This window comes from Microtus pennsylvanicus, chromosome 22 (assembly GCF_037038515.1).
Source record: "Microtus pennsylvanicus isolate mMicPen1 chromosome 22, mMicPen1.hap1, whole genome shotgun sequence".
NCBI classification, from domain to species: domain Eukaryota; kingdom Metazoa; phylum Chordata; class Mammalia; order Rodentia; family Cricetidae; genus Microtus; species Microtus pennsylvanicus.
In genome coordinates, this window is record NC_134600.1 from 4,010,407 (window position 1) to 4,032,783 (window position 22,377).

Sequence of the window (22,377 nt, forward strand, 5' to 3'; positions counted from 1 at the left end):
AAATGCCCGAGAATCCACAAGGATGACCCCAGCTAAGACTCCTAGCAATAGTGGAGAGGGTGCCCAAGCTGGCATTCGCTTGTGATCACATTGGTGACTACCCCAACTATCATCATAGCTCCTTCATCCAGTAACTGATTGAACCAGAGGCAGAAATCCGCCACAAAGCTCCAGGAATCCAATCGAAGAGAGGGAGGACGGAATATTTGCGCAAAGGAGGTCAAGGTCATGAGGGGGAAATCCACAGAGACAGCTGAACCAAGCTCGTGGAAACTAGGAAACTCTAGACCGACAGCTGTGGAGCCTCCATGGGACTGAATTAGTCCCTCCGTATGTGGGAGACAGCGGTGAAGCTTGGACTATCTGAGGGGCTCCTGGCAGCAGGACCAGGATCTATCCCTGGTCATGAGCTGGCTAGTAAGAGCCCATTCCCTCTGGTGGGATGCCATGCTCAGTGTTAACATAGAGGGGAGAGTCTTGGTCCTACCCCAACTTAATGTGCCAGACTTTGTTGACTCCCCATGGGAGCCTTACTGGTTGAAAGGAGTGGATGGGGGTGGGCTGAAGGGGAGGTGGGATGGGGGAGGGGCGGGAGAACTGTGGTTGGAATGTAAAATGAAATTTAAAAAAAAAGAGGAAAACAGACCCGTTTGAAAATAACCCAAACCTTACAGCTACTGTGTGCCGGGCTGATTCAGTGGCTACTGAAACCGTACACCGTGGTGCCTGCTCACACTTAGGGGGGCGCTCAGTTTGCCCAGTCATAGACTCTTCCTCATAGAAGCATGCGGGGGTTGTTTCTTGTCCACCCTACACGCCGTTAAATTGGCCATCAAGAATAATTGTCACAGGGCCTACACATTAGGACTGCAGCTGTGTTACGCGATCGTGCGTTCTTAGGATGAAAATGACAATGTTGAAACAGGTCACACACAACCTGAAGGGGCTTAAAGCGGAGGGCCAGAAGAATGATTTACCGTTACGTAGAGCGGGGTGTCTGACAACGAAAGCCCAAATGCTGAACCAAGGAGAGCAGAATTAACTGTGTCAGGAGGAACTTTCAGGCCAGGTGTTGTGCCTGGAACACAGTGGGGGACAGCAAACACTGGTTCTCCTCGCCTTCTCTTTGATGTATGTGAACCGTTGCTTTCCGTTTTCAAATTGCATTTAGTTATTTTTGCGTGTATGGGTGTTTTGCCTGCCTGTACGTGTGTCCCGAATGCATGCATGCTGTACCTGTAGACACCAGAAGAGGGCATCATAGCCCTTGGAACTGGAGCCGCAGATGAATACTTAGCCACCTCGTGTGTGCTGGGCACTCTGAGAGAGCAGTCAGTGCTCTTACCACGGAAGCCATCCATAAAACTTGACATGTGAAACTTTATATACAAAAATTATAACGCCATTGGTCAGACACCAAGGCAAATATGGATTTAGAGACCTTTCCTGAGGAGTGGTAAGTCCTCTAGAGTGGGTCATTTGTATTAAAACATGTTTGACCAACATTTGCAGAATTGCTTATCCATCTAGTGGGCAAGCTAGTTATAAAGAACAGATCCACACATCAGTGCTAAACTGTAATCCTAACCCCCGATACTCCCCGGTAGTAGTGCAACATCCACACTTCCTGAAGGTTCCGGGGCTCTGTTTCTGTCTTGGTTTCATTTGGCAAGATAAAGAAGTCCTACCAGACTTTTGGTTTGCTTGTTTGTTTTTTGGAAACAGGGTTTTTTTCTGTGTACCCCTGACTGTCCTGGAACTCACTCTGTAGATCAGGCTGGTCTTGAACTCAGCGATCTGCCTGCCTCTGCCTCCTGAGTGCTGGGATTAAAAGCGTGCATCATCTGCACCTGGCACATTATGTGTCTTATCTTTAATAAGTATCGTTGTCTGTTCTTCTGTGTGCTTAGGAAAGCAACATGTTCTAATGTGGCCTTTTTCATTCTTAGTCTAGTAGGGAAAAGATTTTAAAAGTAAGTCTTTTTTTTTTGTTTGTTTTTGTTTTTCGAGACAGGGTTTCTCTGTGGTTCTGTCCTGGAACTAGCTCTTGTAGACCAGGCTGGTTTCGAACTCACAGAGATAACGCCTGCCTCTGCCTCCCAAGTGCTGGGATTAAAGGCGTGCGCCACCACCGCCCGGCATTCCTAAAATTAATTTTTAGGTCATTTTTTTTTCTTGCCTCTTCTGTATTTGGGGTTTCAAGTCTTGCTGTTGTAGGGCTACTAGTTTCTGTTGGTGTCGTGTTGCTCTTTGTGGTGTTGAGTGTGTTCTTACCTTGTCTACCCATCTGTTTCTCAGGTGTCATTGGGACTCTGTTTGTTTCTGGTGACCAATCTTCCAAGTGCCAGTGAATCCAAGGATCAGATGGCTGCCCCTTTGGTGCAGTCAGGGCCATGCTTTCAGTCACCCTGGAGGTCACTTGATATTCTCAGAGGTTGCTCAGTGCTCCTGGGGGTCGCTCTTCAATCCTGGGGGCCGTTTGGGTCTACTTGCACAGATGTTACTTGCTTGGGGCTGTTCCTGCTGAGGTTGCTGCCTTGGGTCTGCTCCAGCAGAAGTCTCTGGCTCAGGCCTGCTCCCTCAGTGGTGGCTCCCTTGTTCCTGTTCCTGTGGTGGTCCCTGCCTCAGGCCTGCTCGGCTGTGGTTGCTGGCTCAGGCCTGTTCCTGCAGATGTCCTTGGCTTGGGTCTGTTCCTGGGGAGGTCCCCGTCTTGTGCCTGCTCCAGTAGACATCACCGGCTCAGTCCTTCTCTTGTGGAGATAGATCTCTGTCTTTGTCCTGCTCCAGTGGAGGTCCCTGGCTCAGGCCTGCTCCTGTGGAGGTTGCTGCCTCGGGCCTGCTTCAGCTGAGGTTGCTGGCTCAGGCCTGTTCCCACAGATGTCCTTGGCTTGGGCCTGCTCCCACAGAGGTCCCTGGCTTGTGCCTGGTCCCACAGATGTCCTTGGCATGGGCCTGCTCCCCCAGAGGTCCCTGACTCGTGTCCAGACCTACAGAGGTCTCTGGCTTTGTAATAGATTTCTGTATAGTCTTTTTTTGTTGTTGTTGTTTTTCGAGACAGGGTTTCTCTGTGGCTTTGGAGCCTGTCCTGGAACTAGCTCTGTAGACCAGGCTGGTCTCGAACTCACAGAGACCCACCTGCCTCTGCCTCCCGAGTGCTGGGATTAAAGGCGTGTGCCATCATCGCCTGGCTTTCTGTATAGTCTTTCCAAACATCCTTGGTGGTAGTTATCCTTCTCACCCCACATCTCCCTATCCTCCCAAACATTTCATCCTTATTTTTATCTTATGTGTCTTGATGATTCGTCTGCATGTGTGTAGTGTGCCTGGTCCTTATAGAAGCTGAAAGAAAGTGTCAAATCCCTTGGAACTGGAGTTACAGATAGTTACAAGCCACCATCTGAGTGCTGGGTGTGAAACGCAGATCCCTTAGAAACGATGCTGCTAACCACCAAGCTATCCCTCCAGCCCCAGTGTCACCATTTTAAACATGCTATGTACTTAATGAAGGTGGGGACTGGGAGCACGGCAGCCTCCACTATAATAATTCATATTCTTGTTCATTTCCTATGCATAAACACATGTGTATTAAATAAATGGATATGTGGATATGTTTTTAATATTTATAAAATTTAAAAATTTGAAATTAAGTTAACAGTGCAATCTAGTAAAACGAGATATTGTATGCCGAGTAGACATTAAAATCATAAGCTACGGTTACTCTAGTGCTAGTGTAGTCTCTCGGGATTGGAGAGGGTTCAAGCACTTGCTAGATAGAAATAAGAGGGCTAAGGCATTTTGAAACAGGGACCTTAAAATGTACTGTTGGCTGTTTAGGTAGGTAAAAAAAATCTGTTTAATGGTCTGACCCTGAAACAGCCCCTTTTGTGTAAAAATCTAATGCTTTTGTTTTCAAGTTTTAATATACAGTGTTAGCCAGGATCTAATCAAGAAAAGGGAAAACAGACCTGTACCAGGTCTTTTCTTTTTGGGTCACCAACCTGCTCCCAAATCATAACACAGAGGCTTATTATTAGTTTTGAATGTTCGACCTAGGTTTGGAACGTTTCTGGCTAGCTCTTTTAACTTAAATCAACCCGTTTCTCTTTATCTACCTTTTGCCTCGGTGCTTATTACCTTTCTTCTGCATATTTTCCTTTCTCTGCTTCTCTGTCTGGCTGGTTAGTGGCCGCCTGACTGCTTGCCCCTGTGTGTCCTTCTTTGTCTCCTTCTTCTTCTCTCTTTCTTATATCTCCTGAGCCTAGATTTCTCCTTCTATTTATTTTCTCTGTCTGCTAACCCTGCCTATCCTTTCTCCTGCCTATTTATTAGCTGTTTGGCTCTTTATTAGACCAATCAGGTGCCTTGGGCGGACAAGGTGAAGTAAATGTAACACACCTTTACATAGTTAACTAGTCCACAATATAAACAATTGTAACACACCTTTACATAGTTAACTAGTCCACAATATAAACAAATGTAACACACCTTTACATAGTTAACTAGTCCACAATATAAACAAATGTAACACACCTTTACATAGTTAACTAGTCCACAATATAAACAAATGTAACACACCTTTACATAGTTAACTAGTCCACAATATAAACAAATGTAACACACCTTTACATAGTTAACTAGTCCACAATATAAACAATTGTAACACACCTTGACATAGTTAACTAGTCCACAATATAAACAAATGTAACACACCTTTACATAGTTAACTAGTCCACAATATAAACAAATGTAACACACCTTTACATAGTTAACTAGTCCACAATATAAACAATTGTAACACACTTTACATAGTTAACTAGTCCACAATATAAACAATTGTAACATACCTTTACATAGTTAACTAGTCCACAATATAAACAATTGTAACACACTTTACATAGTTAACTAGTCCACAATATAAACAAATGTAACACACTTTACATAGTTAACTAGTCCACAATATAAACAAATGTAACACACCTTTACATGGTTAACTAGTCCACAATATAAACAAATGTAACACACCTTTACATAGTTAACTAGTCCACAATATAAACAAATGTAACACACTTTACATAGTTAACTAGTCCACAATATAAACAAATGTAACACACCTTTACATAGTTAACTAGTCCACAATATAAACAAATGTAACACACCTTTACATAGTTAACTAGTCCACAATACAAACAAATGTAACACACCTTTACATGGTTAACTAGTCCACAATATAAACAAATGTAACACACCTTTACATAGTTGAAATAATATTCTACAAAAAAGACCACATTCTTTCTTAACATAATAATGTTGAGAACCACTTATTAGTGTTAGAGGGTTGAAGAGATATTTTATTTGTATTTTAACAAGGCTTGCCTGAAGATCAGAGTGCAGAGCTAAGCCACTAGGCACCAGGCAGTGGTGGCTCACACCTTTAATCCCAGTATTTGGGATCCCATGCCTTGAATCCCAGCAACTAGGGAGGTGGAGACAGGGAGGGATATGGCTGGGTGGAAAGGGGAATATAAGGCAGGAGGAGATAGGCGCTCACTGCAGTCTGAGGTTTGGAGCAGACAGTTGTAGTTCAAGAATGCCGTCTGAGGTGCAGTCTGAAGCAGCCTGCCAACATAGGGCTTGGAGGAGAGGCCTATCTCCTCCTGCCATACCTTTGATCCCTGCTAGAAATATCCATTTGTTGGGAATTAAGACCTCTGACCCCACAGACCTCAAGTTACAGGCACTAGAAATGACAATAACATGAACAGACTCTCAGTTAACGACGAGGTGAGACACTTCTATCCCTGCCACCGCTGTTCTTAATCCCACACGTGATTCTTGGATCTGTGTATTTGGGGATAAATATCGCTCTATGTGGTATGTTGACTTAAAGTATACACACTACCCTCTACCTTTCAGAGGGAATGTGAATGTTTATTGTGCTTTTTTTTTATTTGGCACCAGAACTCAGTCTTAGACGCTATTCCATCATGTGTCCAGGTCAGCTCTATCTATCTGGTCTGAGGTAAAGGATAAGATTGGCAAGTTCTATTTGTGTGACTCCACTCCTGTATTTGCTTTGTAGATGGAAGGTTCTGTCCTGCCTGTTTCTACAGCCGTTCAGTCCCAAAGAAATACACAGAGGCTTATATTAATTCTAAACTGTTTGGCCTATTGCTCAGGCTTATTACTAACTAGCTCTTACAACTTATATTAACCCGTAGTTCTTACCTATGCTTAGCCATGTGGCGTGGTACCTTTCTTAGTAAGGCATTCTCATCTTGCTTCCTCTGTGTCTACCTTGTGACAGCATCTCTGCCTTTCCTCTTCCCAGAATTCTCCTAGTCTGGTTGCCCTGCCTATACTTCCTGCCTGGTTACTGGCCAATCAGCATTTTATTAAATGAATACAAGTGACAAATCTGTATAGTGTACAAGAACATTATCCCATAGCAACTGTAAAATGGGTTCCTTGCAAGGAAATAATATTATGGAGACTATCATATAAACTATGTTCATAGGTGGAGGTACTGTCAGAAACATTTGAGCCTAGAAAGGGAATCAATATCTACACTATATACCTACTCTATTGAAGATGAATGACTGTTCCTCTATGATATTAAGGTGGAAAGTTCAGTATAACCAACTGGTACCAGGCAACTAATTTCTTTTGGAAATAAGAACTCATTGATTGATTTATGATGTCAGTTGTTGGCCTTATTGCAGAGAAGACCATGACATCGAGCCTGTGCATGGACTCAAGTTCTGATTTTATGATTCTCTTTATTTTATTTTATTTTATTTTATTTATTTCATATTGGTAGAGTCTAAGTTTCTCAGACTGTCCTTAAGTTTCTGGTCCTCTTGTCTCAGCATCCCAAGTATTCAGGACCACAGGCATCTACAGCCACTGTCTCAGCATCCCGAGTGTCCAGGACCACAGGCGCCTGCCACCACTGTCTCAGCATCCTGAGTATCCAGGACCACAGGCACTACCACCACTTCTGGCTACTATGATTACTTTGAGACAGGCACATTTGAGTAGGTGGAGAAGAGGCCCATGTCAGACCTTCTGAACAGTGAACATTGCCGTGGGACACAGATGCCCTCACAAGAAGGATGGATGTTTTTACCCATGTAGCTAGCTATCCTCCAGATCTCCCTTTCTCCCATCTTTGCTGTTTTTGTAGGCTGCTGACAATTTCCTAAAATAACCCTCAGCCATCGGTGAACAAATACAAATGGATGCCTCTGCCCACCCCTCAAGGCAGACCAAGACACTCAGTTTGCAGCCAGAAATTACCTGCCCTGGAAGCTTTCGTTCACCCCCTCATCAGGGGTACTCCTCACTGGCACGGTACGGGCGGAATTGCCAGCTTGTGCGCACACACGGAGAACTGACTATAATTTAAAACCCTTCCACTGGATTTAAGTTCTTCCAGGAGACAAAAGTGCCGGGAGTAATTACCAAGTGAAGCTAAAGCTACCTGCTAAGGCAATCTGTGCTTCCTGAACCTGCTCAGTCTCTTCGGGGTTTGTACTTAGGCTCGTGGCTGGGTGGGCCAGACGTACCCAGTTCATAAAGAGCAGCCGAGGCTGCAGACTTGATGCTTCATGACTAGCCAGTCAAATCCAGTTAGCAAGCCAGGCCCCTTTCCTCAAATGGACTAGTTATCTGCAGAAGAGGGGATGGCTTGCTTTGGAACTAAAGTCTTCTTGATAGCTCTTTTAATCAAGTTCTCCAGAGTCTTCATATAGTATTCTTATTTGCTACAGATCTTTCCAATATTCCAGTATTTGCTTACTCTGAGTTAAAAGGTCCTTCTGTAGAGCCGTTTTCTTTCTTTCACTCCAAACAAAAGAGCCCGTTTTATGGGTTACTTGGCAAATAGGTCAAAGCAGACATTCTGGTGTAGTATGTATTGCTTTCAAAACCCAAAGGGATACAGCAAGCATAACATCGTTTTTGTTAGTGGTGTGCTTTCATTAATTTTTTTTTTGGTTGTTACTAATGCAGCACCACAGATTGGCTATGTTACAGAGAAAAGAGGTTCATTTTGGCCCAGGGTTCTGGAGGATGTCTATATAGTGACAGCCTTCTTGTTGGCAGGAGGGGGTAAAGGGTGTCACACAGCAAGGCACAGGGAGTCTGTTGTGTCTAGGGATTTGGTCCCCTCCCACTTCTTAGACAGCCACCAATAATTCAATCACGAGACCCCAGCCTGATGGCCTTCTCTTCCTCCAGTCACCTGCAGATATCACAGGTGGGTCAAGTGTCTACCCTCTCAGTGGGGAGCAAAATTTAACACGTGGAGCCACAGGGAACACCCAAACTGACACAGAGCAACAATTTGTCTTTTGCTTCTCAAGGGACATCCTGACAGTGGCCAAATCCCTGGACCGCCAGAGACTCGAATAAAGTGGTCGATTCCCTGGGGCATATAGCGCACACTCTGACACACACGGGTCTTATTAAGGCATCTCAAACACTCGCTTCCCGTTCTCAGGTCCACACATCTGAGGTGTCTTTAGTACACTGACCAAAGTGAGCTTACGTTACGTAAGCAAGACTGTGAAGGTGAACTCGTGGACGCAGTCCATACAAATTGGAATGACTTAAAACGATTTGCTCTCCCGATAGACTTACACCAGGTGCCTAGCTCCGTGTCCATTTGTTGGAGTAAAAGTTACAGCACTCGCTGCAACCGGCGCTGCTCTTGCACAACTTCACAACAATTTGTAGTGAAATTCGGCAGTCCCTCTGCCGGTAGCACAGGCCAAAGGTGAGTTAAATGGGGGATACATCGTGCTCCCCGCCCCCTGCATCTCCCACACTTTTCTTTTTTGGCGGTGCTGCCGTCTAAATGCTGTAGGATTCAGAATTACCTCCTTTCTTCGAGACTCTGCTAGCTGTCGAGTCTGCATCTTCCTGTTATATACTCAAGAAAAGACCACGTGTGTAACTACATTATAGGCCTGGGGTGATTGATACCTGCATAAAAACTCCACGTGTCCCCGCTGCCATCCACCTCGAGTTGATTGGTGGGTGGGGGTGGGGTGGGTGGGTCCTAGGTATCTCAGGAACTAGCGGGAGTTTAGAAAGAGTTTAATAATCACAGAAATAGGCGGGCGTCTCCCTTTCCCTAGTGCTAGACCACCCTGGAAGATGCCATCACCTTCCTTTGAGGAGAATTTGTAGGATATAATTATGGCGATATTTAGGGCCCCCTGAAGCGGACTAACTTCTTCATTCTAGGGAGTTCTGTGTCTATGCTTTGTGTGGAGACTGGCTGGGACACTCTATCTTGAAGGCACAACCAGGTTTCAGGGTGCAGGCCCAGGGGTTTGCCTGCTCTAAAAATCAGTTTTCAAAATCTCCCCACATATTCGAGGTTTGCCCAGGGCACTGCCAAGTAGCAAACTTTACTGCTTTGTCTCTGCTGCGCATGGCCATGGGGTCACGTACCTGCGTCGTCTGGCCATTGTCACTCCAGCACTTCACTGTAGCAGGAATTCAGGGGTCAGGGTAGTGGTATTCATTTGTATTTTAATAACTAAAGCTTGCCTGAAGATCAGAGAGTGAAACAGCCCGCCTAGTCAGCCTTACAGACCAGGCAGCGGTGACCCACACCTTTAATCCCAGTAGCCACACTAGTTTACCATAGAAACCAGGTGGTAGTGGTGCGCGCCTTTAATCCCAATGGTGCACGCCTTTAATCCCAGCACTAGAGAGGAATAGAAGATGGGAGGAGACAGCTCTCAGACACAGTCTCATTCTGCGATTCCTGGAGGTGGGATCGCCATTTCAGACTGAGGTCGCGGGAAGAGCCAGTGGCTGGTTGTTTTGCTTTTCTGACCTTCAGGTTGAATCCCAATTTCTGGCTCTGTGTTTTTAATTAATCGAGCTACAGGTCAGCTCAATGGAACAACCCCTCCCCATCTACCCCAGCATCCCACTGTAGCAGGAATCCAGGGGTCAGCTCAGTGGAAGTATCCCTCACCATCTCCACCCACCCCAGCATCCCACTGTAGCAGGAATCCAGGGGCCAGCTCAGTGGAAGTATCCCTCACCATCTCCACCCACCCCAGCATCCCACTGTAGCAGGAATCCAGGGGCCAGCTCAGTGGAAGTATCCCTCACCATCTCCACCCACCCCAGCATCCCACTGTAGCAGGAATCCAGGGCTCAGCTCAACGGAAGCCTCCCTCACCACCTCCATCTGTTAGAGGTTTTCTGCTGTTGCCCCCACTAACATATTACACAGCATCTTCATGTAAAGACACACATGTAAAGATGCCTTGACATGGAAGTCCTGACTCTCTGGATAGGCACTAATGCTAGTTTAGCCAATTTTTTCCTTTTTATTCGGTACTCAGCCAGCCAAAATTTTGCAACATCTTGCCTATGACGACACCATTAATTGTGTGTGTGTGTGTGTGTGTGTATATGTATACACATGCACGTCAAATACACATGAAGTTGAAGGATCGCTTTAGGAGTTGGTTCTTCCCTCCTACCTTGTTTCTGAGGTAGGGCTCATTGTTTTTACGCTGTGTGTTTCAGGCTAGCTGGTCTGTTCTCCTTGTCCTCACCTGGGATTACAGATGCATGCGGTCCTCACATCTGGTTTATATGGGGTCTGGGGCTCAAGCCTGAGAGGTGCCAGGCTTGCAAGGCAAGTGCTTCTATCCAGAGAGCCATTTCCATGGCTGTTTTTGTGGTTTTGTTTGGAGATGGAAGTCAGGCTGGCTTTAAACTTGGTGTAGCGGAGGATGACCTTGAACTCCTGACCTAGGGTATAGTTCTGAGATTATGGGTACCCTGCTCTTGACCTTTGCTTTGCTGATACTGGTTCAGACTGCTCTGCACTGGTGGTGCTCTCAGCCACAATGTATCCACAACGTTACTGCTTTGTCTTCTAGCAGGGTTGGGCTGTATGTATTATTTACCTGTTGAAACATGCGGCAACTATGCATTTCCGTTTGTTTTACATTTATTATCTAATTAGGGGAGGATATTGGATTCTAAAATAAATTTGTGTAAGTAGATAATATTATGTTTGAATTTCAATTCAGGGCAGTGACGGCAACGTTAAAAGCACTGCCTGCTATTTCTTTGACAGAAAATGTCTTCTAGGAGTATGATCCTCTCCCTTCCAGTGACAGCCTGCTGTGACAGCACACACCTGGGGCGAAGAAATAGCAAGACAGAGAGTTCAAGGCCAGATTGCTAGTAATATAGCAAGACACCATCCCAGAGAGAGGAGGGGAGGTGGGTGGGTGGGGGACCGAGTCTGACTCAAAACTCATACATGCGCTTATCCACGGTGACCCAAAGCAGATCTGAAGTGAGTCTGTCAAATTACAGAATTTGTTCTCTCTCTTTTGGAAATACAGTCATATTTAGTTGGAGAATTCCCTGTCCTATTTACTTATAAACCTACACAAGTTATTAGCAAACAGTTTGCTGAACAGCAGCATGGAGTGGCCACGCACACACATATGCACACACACACACACACACACACACACACACACACACACACACACACACACAGTCTGTAGAACAGCAGCATGGAGGGACCACACACACACACATTCTGCGGAACAACATCATGGAGGGACCACACACACACACACACACTCTGCGGAACAACATCATGGAGGGGCTACACACACACACACACATTCTGCGGAACAACAGCATGGAGGGGCTACACACACACACACACACACACACACACACACACATTCTGCGGAACAACAGCATGGAGGGGCTACACACACACACACACACACACACATTCTGCGGAACAACAGCATGGAGGGGCTACACACACACACACACACACACACACACACACACACATTCTGCGGAACAACATCATGGAGGGGCTACACACACACACACACACACACACTGCGGAACAACATCATGGAGGGGCTACACACACACACACACACACTGCGGAACAGCAGAATGGAGAGGCCTCACATCAGACAACCTGTGTTGTGTATGAGAAGAGTCTTGGGAGCAATGGCTTCACTGTGGGGGAGGAGGGAATGTGTCTGCTTATCACTGGTGGCCGAGGAGGGGGACCCAGGAGGGTGCTCCCTCAGGGTCCCTTTCTGCATGAGTTGAACTACAATCTGGAGGGTGAAGCAGAGTAGCGTTGGGATGTCGCTGTTGACCTAGCAGAGCGGGTGGATGACACCCAAGGGTGTCAAACAACTGCCGTCACTCCCTTCTCCCATGAAATCTTCGGGGAGGCCCTGCCAACGGGGAGGAAGAACCCACAACTGGTTTGTGAGGGAACTGTAGAGGAAGGCGTTTTTAGCTTCACCCGGGCACTCCAGCTCGGATTTGCTGTTCAACCGTCCTGAAGGCTGGCTCCTAGGCTTGGGTGCTTGTGTCTGCCAGGGAGTGCCCCACCTCTTGCTTGTCTGCTTGGCATTTCCCTCTGGATCTCAGCTCCCCCTCCCCTCATAGAAGCCTGTCCGGTCTGGTCTCTTCCTTCTTAAGTGACCCGCCTTGTGGCCCCTTATTTCAGTTAGAAATTATAGAATCAACAGTGACTATCTGGTTTATGGGAGTGTCTTACTTGAGGTTTCTATTGTTGGGATAAAAAACGATCAAGCTGGGCAGTGGTGGCGCACGCCTTTAGTCCCAGCACTCGGGAGGCAGAGGCAGGCGGATCTCTGTGAGTTAGAGGCCAGCCTGGTCTACAAGACCTAGTTTGAGGACCGGCTTCAAAGCTACAGAGAAACCCTGTCTTGAAAAACCAAAAAGAGATAAAAAAAAAAAAAACAACTTATACTTCTGCTTCCACATCACTGAAGGAAGCCAGGGCAGGAACTGGAGGCAGGAACCTGGAGGCAGGAACTAAAGACCATGAGGGAGGCACTACTTACAGACTTGCTTCTCATGCTCAGCTTGCTTTCTTATACATCCCGGACCACTCAGCCAGGAGAGGCACCACTCACGGAGAGCTGAACCTTCTCACACGAAGCATCAGTCAAGAAAATGCCCCCTCGGCTTGCCCCCAGGTCAGTATCTGGGGAGGGCATTTTCTTAACGGAGGTTCTCTCTTCTCAAATAGAGTCTGTATCAAGTTGAGGTAAAAACTAGACAGCACAGTATCTTAATTACTTATGCCCCATTTTTTTCCCCTCGCCCAGTCACTGCCTGGATTACTAAGTATTTTCCCACATCTCAGAAGTACTTACTATGAATCGCTAAGGCTGTATTAGAAACCCCTGCGGCTGGACAGAAGTCTTCTACCTGTCAGGGAAGCAAGACAATTTACAAACTTGTAGGAATGTTTCAGCCAGGATTGTGCATTTTTTTTTTTCTTTTCAGTACCACCTCCAGCCCCAAGCCCAGGCTCCAGGCTACCAATTTAGGGTAATGTGTGGCTTAAATTTAGGGTAATGTGTGGCTTAGCTAGGAGGTGGCTGCAGAAGTTGAAATGAAGGGCCGGAGCCCCTGTTTCTCCCGCCCCTGTGTGTTAAGAGAAACACTGGAATCGTGAGCTCAGGGCCTCCTTATGCTTTAAACAAAGGGACGGTCTGCACGGCGGCCAGGTGGCAGAAATTTGGGGCGTTGGAGCAATGTGATTAGGGTAGAGGTTTAGGAAAAAGGGGTGTGACGCATTCCCCACGGTGAAAGTTGGTGGCCCGCGAGTCGCAAGCTTTCTGGGCCCCTGGGGTGTGTCTGCGAGGGTTTGCCCATCAGTCGCGCGCGCGTGGGTGAGATCGCCGGGGAGGGTCGCCGCCGTCGTCAGCCCTCCCTACACCTCCCTACCCACCCCGGGGCTTCTGGCCGAGCAGGGTGCAGGTGCGGGAGGGCGCCGGGGCCACGGGCTGCGAGGAGCGGCTGCGGGCGGCAGGAGGCAGCGTCGGCCCGGGCGGCGCGAGGGAGGCAGCGCGCGGTGATGTCAGTGGCGGCCCAGCTGGCAGCGGCCGGCACTTCCTGTATAAAGGCGGGCGGGCAGGGCTGCGACTCCCGCGAGCCGGGGTTGGGCTCTGGGCGGCTGGCGGCGGCGGCCGAGCAGCGGGAGGGCTGTCACATCGGGGAGCCGGGCTCCCGGCGCGATCCCAGGGCTGTCCCTTCCGTCGCCCCGGCTCCCGGCGGCGTGACATCTGCGGAGCGGAGACCTGGATGTGCGCGCGCGCGCGGGAGCGGAAGAATGGCAGTGCTCAAACTCTGCGACCAGGTAGGGGCGCGGGGCGCGGAGAAGGGGGCGCGGCGGGCGCCGAGCGAGCGGAGCGCGCCCGGAGCTGTTTACGCGCAGGGCTGGAGCGTGCACGGCCGGCCGCGGGGCTCGGCTCCCGCGCAGTCTCCGCCCTGGGCCGTCGCAAGTGCGCGTTCGCGGCTGGAGAGGGTCGGCGGGCTGCGGGAGTGGTCGCCGTGATGAGACGGGGTGGGGGGTGGGGGATGCGGGCCGTCACCGCACCGATCGGGGGAGGGGAGCCCCGGGCCGTGCTGCGCAATCGGGACACTCAGCCTGGGGCTGTCCGGGGGAAGGCTGCCCGCGGGGTCAGGAGGAGGAAGGTGGACGCCGGCAGAGAGGCTCGCGGCTCTGGAGCTCTCCTGCGCCAGGCAAGAGACTGGCCCGGATCCCCGCTCCGGTGGGGTCGGTTGTCTTCATCCGTTGGTTAGGACATCTCGACTTCCTCTTTAGTTGCCCAGAGGCAGGGTGTGGGTGCGGGATGGGGGTGCTGAGAGCTGAGAGACGGGCGCTCAGTTCGGATCCCAGTAGGAGGTGAAGTCAGGTCCCAGGGTGAGCTTGCAGACGCTGGTGCCCCCATCTGCTTTGTTACTTTTCTGACCGAGACATCACACCGGGCAGCCCGGGACTTCTGCTCGAAGCCATGGGATTATTTGTTGAACCCCATTGACAGTCCTTGCTACACGTCTGGGTCTTTGACACTCATGGAAGTCCAAGCAAGTTGCCAGACAAAACAAAAAACAAAACAAAACCCCCAAACCTCTTTGTAGCTCTTTCCATGGCGGGGAGCGTTGGGGGGGGGGGGGAGACCATGTTTCTCCAGGTCTGGGTCTACTCATCCTCAGTGAAACTGTTTTGGGGTCCTGATAACAGAGAGGCAGTCTTGACTCTGACACATGATGCCAGACAGGCCAATCTTTGCTATTAAACATCTCAAACTTCTTTGGAGGTGTCTTGCTAGTTAGTACCCGGCCAGAAGGTCCTGCGACTTCAGTACAGCCCAACCCATTGCAGGACTGATCCCCAGTGATTTGTTTTGCTCTTTGGATTGACTTTGCTTCAACTTCTTGTCGTCCTTACATAGTTACAGCCCCTTCTCTTTTCCCTTCCCCCACCCCATTCAGAAGCCACTGAGTTGAAAACTGTTAAATTTAGCAGGGAGAGCAACTGCTAATTGGGGGGCGAACCTGCCCCTCCTCACTGGCAGTGAATGCAATTGTAAACCGATATTAGGATTTTCCCTAGCCTTCGTTCACGGTGTTCGCCAACTGTTAAGACAGTTGCTTGCTTTAAGTCTTACATTGTTTTGAGTATGGGTCCTGCCTACCGGTGGATGGAACGCATACTTACGTTCTGTAACAACCTGGTTCTAGTAGGCATGGTTGTGTTATATATAGTAAAGGATTTCGTGCAGAATTTTACTTATAGCGATGCAAATCACCTCTCTCGAATTCCTTAGCTTCTAAGTGAAACAGCTGGCCTAGAGAAGAAACAAGGCTACCTCAAGACCCTCTGCTGTTGGCTGGTGGTGTTGCCTCCCAGGCTCCTCTAGTAGCAGAGAGCTGAGGCCTAGAGATACCTCCTCTCTTTGGGCAGACAGCGAGGTAGGGGAAGGCATGCTCTCCTAAATCGCACCAGCCCTGGTGAAGCTTGTGCTGCCGGGTTCAACCACACAGGAAGTTAGTTTCAGGCTTCAGCGATGTCTGTCTGTGGAAACGCTTCTAAGTACATACCCTCGGTTCCCCCAGTGAACTACAATTGCTGCCGGGGAGACAGAGATAGAACTTCCATTGGATTCTGTCTCCCGACAGATGGAGAGAGCCCAGGAGTTCCGTGACTCCAGAACACCTGAACCCACCAGGCTGTTTGGGGACCAGGCTAGAGGAAGACTGGGTGGGGTGGGGTGTCAGTGGTGAGCCAAGATGGTTTCTGTGTTTCTTTGGGTCCAGGAAGTGTGTTTCTCTTGCCTTATATAGTCTTGCTTTGTGTTTTGAAGTGTGCTTCTTAGCCGTTGCTTCTGATCTTCATCTACTCCTGCTAACGACCCTTTGATTAAGCTTCTTCTAGAAGAGCTTTGCCCCAGCACTGTGGATGGAGAGTCACCAGCATGGAATCCTGCTTCAGTCTGAGGTGGAGCAGCTTGCTCTCTACCTAGGGATGGCATGACCCTGGTATAAAACCCTCTCGGCCCCCCTCCTCCTGGTCCGTTCTATGCCTACTTGCAAGGCGAATCTTGACTTTTGGCGACAGCTCTTGGGTTTTTTTGGGTTGAGGACACATTCTTGCCACTGATAACTTTGAATTGTCTCGCTTTGCTTTTGGATGTCCTTGAGGTGAGAGGTGATCACCAGTGACATTTTCTGGCCTACAAACCCCGAAGGCTGGAACTGTCTGGGTGGTGGTGGTCGCTACTTCAGCAGTCAATCCTGCAGTGGTCTCTGAGTCAAGCGAGAGAGAAACATTGTGCCTTTTCTGTTTTGGGAAGGCTGAAAAGAAAGGGGGGGGGGAGGGAGAGGCTGCTGTGGTTTTTAGTCTTCTGCTGTGAAAAGGAACTGGGAACCACCGCTGCAAACACGCTCCACTTAGCACTTCTGCATTTGAAAGTCTGTCCTTCCGTCATTCTTTTTTTCCCTCTCTCTCTTTCTTTCTGATAGTGTTTTGGGACCATTTTGGTTTGCCCAGGACTGAGGGGGGGGGGTTTCCTAGCTTTTGGTGGTAAAGCGGAGACAGTAGCGAGCAATTGGAGGAGTTGGTTGCTTCTCCTCCACAACATTGTTATTCAGCAATGTAATTAATACAGTCCTATACCCATTTCCTCATAGGTGGACACTGAGGGAGGCATTTGTTTACATCTCCGGAGAACCGAGATAATGTAATTAATACAGTCCTATACCCATTTCCTCATAGGTGGACACAGAGGCATTTGTTTACATCTCCGGAGAACTGAGATAATCATAAGGTTGGAGTGTCTTTCATCACGTCCAAATAGCAACGTGTTTAGCTGAAAATAAGCGTTCATGTGGCCTTTTGCAGTTGGATTTAATACTTGAACTTTTGTATGGAACTTGTAGGGTGAATTCCTTATGTAGAGAGGTATAAAGGACTGTAGAGATTTCAGCGTCCGGCAGCATCAGCTTGGCTCTTTCCTTCAGTTTTACCCCCTCTCAAAGTTCCGTAGCCAGGCTGGCGGGCGTCCTTGCCCATGAAAGGTTTGCTTTTCTGCCGAGAGTTTGCTATCGACAGCAGAACCGCTCTCGGGTTTGTAGAGCCCGGTAGATACAAGCTTCAGCACTTGGCTCTTTCTGAGCGTCCCGCCTGGAGGCCTTCTGGTTTAGCGTCTCCTCGCCAAGTCCTAGCTCACACTCCTGTCCCCCACCTCCTTGCCAAAGGCACTGTCTGGCAGCTGCGGCCAGAGACTAGAAATCCTGAAGCTTTGAAAGCAGGATTTCTGGCCACAGTGTGGGGCCTTTGGACAAGTTTTTTATCAGGCCGTCCTAGATTTTCCAGCCACCCTTGGTCTGCGAGCCAACACTGCCCATGCTACAGGAGCGAAGGAGGAAAAGAACAAATTTAACTTTTGGACTCTGTTCTGGTCGCCCGTGACCCAGTGGTACGGTTTTGGGAGTGTACCGGCCCGCCGGCCTTTCATGGCTTGCGCCTAATCGTGGCTTGTACCCTGGGCCTTTGTGGTGGTGAATCATCTCTTAATCCTCAGCCACCCTAGGTGGATGGTGAGGCTGTCAATCCTGCTGGATGGGCGAGGAAACAGGAGCAGGGAGGGAGGTTGATGGACTTGTTCAGGTCACACACCCAGAGAGCAGCTGAGGGCAGTGACCTCCCCTGCCCGTCTGATTGCATAAGTGGGGTCTGGTACAGGCCATACTTTTCATAGCTGACCAGGGAGCAGCAGGTACAGAAGGCAGGTCTCTCCTCTCTGTTATGGGGGAGCTCTGTGGAGCATCTGAGGGTGGGGTCAGAGTGAGGACCCGCACTGAGGCCTCTGTCCCTAGCTGTTAGTCCTGGCTTGTCCCATTAACCTTGCCAGCCTGCGCCCACCGAGTGATGCGTTAGAACATGTTGATTCTTTTCTTGATTGTATTTCTGTACGACATGGGAACTTTTAATCATCTTCAACATTGGGCCACCTTAGGAAATCAGAGAGCTGGATCAGCAAATGGCGAGTTTGAAGCCTCCATAGTCAGTTGAAATAACTGCCCTTGACATCTCGATACGCTTCCTTTAAGGGTCTCTTTAGCCAGGTACAGACCTAACACTTCTGTGTGATAGTATCAGTATCTCCCGTTGTGGATGTCTGTTTTCTAGACCGAGGACTTTTCGAAATAAAGATATGCGTCCCTTAAATCCCTTACTGTCTGCTTCAGGATAAATGAAAGTCCGGCCTAGAATAGATGGAGCCTCCTTTCTTAAAAGAATGCGCTAAGTTTCACTTCCCCTATTCTCAGAGGAGAGTAAACAGAAGCCCAGAAAGGCGCAGTTCTTGTGCAAGACGTAGAACTGACACCATCCTGAGAAGGTTTCTATCTCAGCAACATAAATACGATGTATTAACCTACAGTGTTTAATGGGTATTATATTTACAACGTAATGTTAAATTATTTTAAAAATTTGTAATTCTTTAATTTTTTTGCATTTAAAAAATTTAAGGTGTGTGTGTGTGTATTATGTTCCTGCATATGTGGAGGTCAGAGGACAACCTGTGGGCGTCGATTTTTTTCTCCCACCATGTGGGTTTTGAGCATCGCGCTTAAGTCGTCAGGCTTGGTGACGGGTGCTTTTTACCTCTGAAGCCATCCGGCCAGCTCTGCCTAACTTCCTATGAGCCAGACATCTGATAATGCCGTGCGTTTCGAAGTTAAGACATGACTCTTATAGGGGGCGACGGAGATGGCCCAGCGGGGAAAGCCTCTGCTGTACAAGGCCGACAGCTTGGCTTAGATCACAGGAACCCACGCCATGCAAAGACAGAAGAACACCAGCTCCACGGAGGTGCTCTCTGTTGGCCACATACATGTTCATCACGGTGCATGTTAACTTGGGTCATCCCCCACATAAGACAACAAAAATCCACTACGATAGATTTCCACATACACCCCCAAAGAAAATTTGATTTTGAAGCTAATATCTTAAAAATGGTACCGGAAGGATTGGCTCACTGGATAAGGCATTTGCCACCAAGCTTAAAGACCTGAGATCAATGCCTGGGACTCACGTGGTGTGAGAGAACCGACTCCCGCAAGTTGCCCACGTGCCCCTCCTCTCCGCCAAGAAACAAATACAATGGAAGTTAGTGGTGGGCGTAGCTGTTTTAAGAGTTACTGGTCTGTTTGTGGGGCCCCTGGCAGTGGTTCAGGACCTGGCCCTGATGCATGAGCTGGATTTTTGGAACCTATTCCCCAGGGTGGGATGCTTGGCCCAGCCTTGATGCCGTGGGGAGAAGCTTGGTCCTGCCTCATGCTTTGTTGACTCCCATGGGAGGCCTTATCCTTTCTGAATGGAGACGGAGGAGGAGAAAGAGTGGATGGGGGGGGATGGGGACATGAGGTAGAAGGGAGGTTGGGGGGAGGGGACGGGAGGAATGGAGGGAGGGAAACTCTTGTTGGTATGTAAAATAAATAAAAAAAATGATTAAAAAAAGAACTCTTGGCATTTAGCATTATTTGGAAGTCTCTTTATGCGTGAAAACTCCTGGTTTGTCTTTTTCTTCCTGATCTGTCATGTACTCAAACACTTAAAAATTCTCATAGACGGTTGGGAGTGCATAGACTTTGGTGAGCATGTCATTTTCCTCTACCCCATGGCCCTTTGAGAACCGTAACGGTGCTGTTAAATATTAACGGCCAAGGGACCTTCCAGGTACGTCTGTGTACACAGTCACACGCAGACTCCTATCTTGCCTCTGTTTGCTCGCCTGAGGTTTGACAGCGACAGGTTTGGCTTCTGTGAGTTCGGTTGACACTGGAGCCTGCTGGCCACGTGCCAGCCCGAGGTTAGAACACGGCTTCTACCTCACGCGTTGGCTCTGGCAGGGAATGGTGGGTTGCAAGAGCCAAGCATTCTGACTCTTCTTGTCCAAGATGTGGGAGGCTGTGCGACCAAGGCTATGTTGCTGTGGGCGTAAGTCGAGGGGATGGCGGACGACTGATCTCTGGGCTCTAGGTTCCTCTTTGTCAAGTGAAGACGCCGGACTGGATGTCTTGGTGGTGCCGGATCAGTTCTGCCTTGTTCCTCCTGTGCTCAGTCCTTCTAATGGGGTCTGCTTTACAGTGTCTTCCCGCGTGTGGCTGATGTGTGCGTCTGCACGTGAGTTAAATGGTCTCAGGTTCCCGAAGAGGTTTATTCGGCGTTAGCGGTTTAGAGACTGATTCTTGTTCTTTCCCTACTTCAGTTTATGGGGAATCTGTGCGCCTATTTTATAGGTGGTTTCTTTTATTACTCTACTCTTGTCTGCCTCTGGTGATTCAGAAGTTGACGGCAGACAGTTTTCCTGGCCAGTGTTCGAGTTTGTGGAGAGTTGGGGACCTGAAAGGTGAAATTAATGGTTCACAAACCTACCTTCAAATTGTGATAGTCATTCTTCCTGGACACGGTGCACATGTTTGTAATCCTAGTATCAGAGGTAGAGGTGGGAGGATCGGGAGTTCAAATCCATCACCGGCTATCCTTGGCTATATAGTGAGTTCAAGGCCAACCTGGGTTACGGAAAGACCTGTCTCAAAACCAAAACCAAACCAAACCAAAAACCTTTCACTTGTCTCACCTTTTGAAAACTAGTTATCTTTAATACTGGAAGACCATTTGCCCCAAGGAAGCTTCCAGAGCTTTTAGTAAAATTAATTAGATTTGTAGAGACACTGGTGTTGCCCTGACATGGAAATTTAGTGGCAGTTCTAACTTGTCTCTGGAAGTTTCAATATTAAATTACTTTGTTTTCGTTTATTTAAAAAAATAGCATCAGACTGGGAATAAAGTTCCTAGGATTCCACTTAGGGAGCTCCTGGTATTTACATGGCTTTTCGCAGTCCCCGACATTGGATTTTCTTGCCTATATAAAGAGGCTGCCGGGTACAGATTCTTGTCAAGTTTTTAGCCTCTCGCATTGTGAGAAAGCGTCCTCCATCTTTGTGGTGACGGAAGCTTTAGCCTTTCCCAGGCCTGATGAATGTACTTTGAGTCTTGCTGAAGGACCATGGATTCGTTCTCCAAGAAGGTCTTCTGAGATGTCCAGGAACCAGGTACGGAGACACAGGATGCTCTTAGTGTGGCCCTTTGAGAACGGTCTTGAATTGTTTTCACTTAGGGGAGACCCTGGATCTCTCATGAGCCGTGGTGAGCTGGGTCAGCGTGGGCCAGCGTGGGCCAGTGTGGGCCAGCGTAGCCCAACGTAGCCAGCGTAGCCCAGTATAGCCAGCATAGCCAGCGTAGCCCAGCATAGTCCAGCATTCTGAAGCTTCCATCCAGAATAGAGCAATCAGGGTGGTAGAACTTAGACCATGCGGTCTTCCCTGCTGAAAAGTCTGATCCCACTGAGTGAAAGCCAAGGTGGCTCGATTCCTTCTGAATCTCTACGTCTGTGCTTTTCCAGTTTCCCCAAAGTGTGATACTGGATGAGGGCAGGTGTGACGTTAGTCATCTCCTAGAGAGAGGACTGGAAATGAGCTGGGGTGCGTCGTGAGACTTAACCCCGCCAACAGGGCCACGTGAGAGCTGACTGTCATTTCATTTTGCCAGTGAAGAAAACGAGAACCCAGAGATTGAGGAGTTTATTTAGGACCCGTGAGTCTGGGAATCACGGCGCGGTAGGCTCGACCCCAGACAATATGGTCTTAGTCCTTCTGGCCTCTGAGACAGGGCCACTGTCACAAGAGACCCTCAACACGGTTTGGCGTCGCCTGGATACCTGGAGAAGTCGGTCTGAATCTTTGCAATGCTCACTGCATCTGCTGATTTCATAGGCGTGGTATTTTACAAGTTAACTCATACCTGCCTCATCCCAGGAAGAAAACTGTTATGTAAGCTGATGTAGACCTTCTGGGGGTCTTCTGTATCCATGATACCCCCTGCTTTGGTGGAACGGTCCGCTTGTCCTGGCAGCGTTCAGGGAGCAGGTGTGCGTCCGGGAATAGCAAGGACTT

The 22,377-nt window shown here is 48.5% G+C and overlaps 1 protein-coding gene across 10 annotated transcripts in view; it reads left to right on the forward strand.

Annotated features, from left to right (window-relative positions):
* Positions 1 to 13,962: 13,962 nt before the first annotated feature.
* Positions 13,963 to 22,377, forward strand: part of Ankrd44 (ankyrin repeat domain 44) — a 219,715-nt gene continuing 211,300 nt past the window's right edge. For 7 of the 10 annotated variants that reach the window (XM_075956568.1, XM_075956570.1, XM_075956569.1 and 4 more), the window contains exon 1: positions 14,039 to 14,209. In XM_075956568.1, coding sequence (XP_075812683.1) covers positions 14,183 to 14,209 — 27 coding nt within the window. In that variant the 5' untranslated portion in view covers positions 14,039 to 14,182. Of the gene's footprint in view, positions 14,210 to 22,377 lie in introns of all 10 variants that reach the window. The other 3 variants (XM_075956572.1, XM_075956576.1, XM_075956578.1) reach the window with 2 other exon arrangements.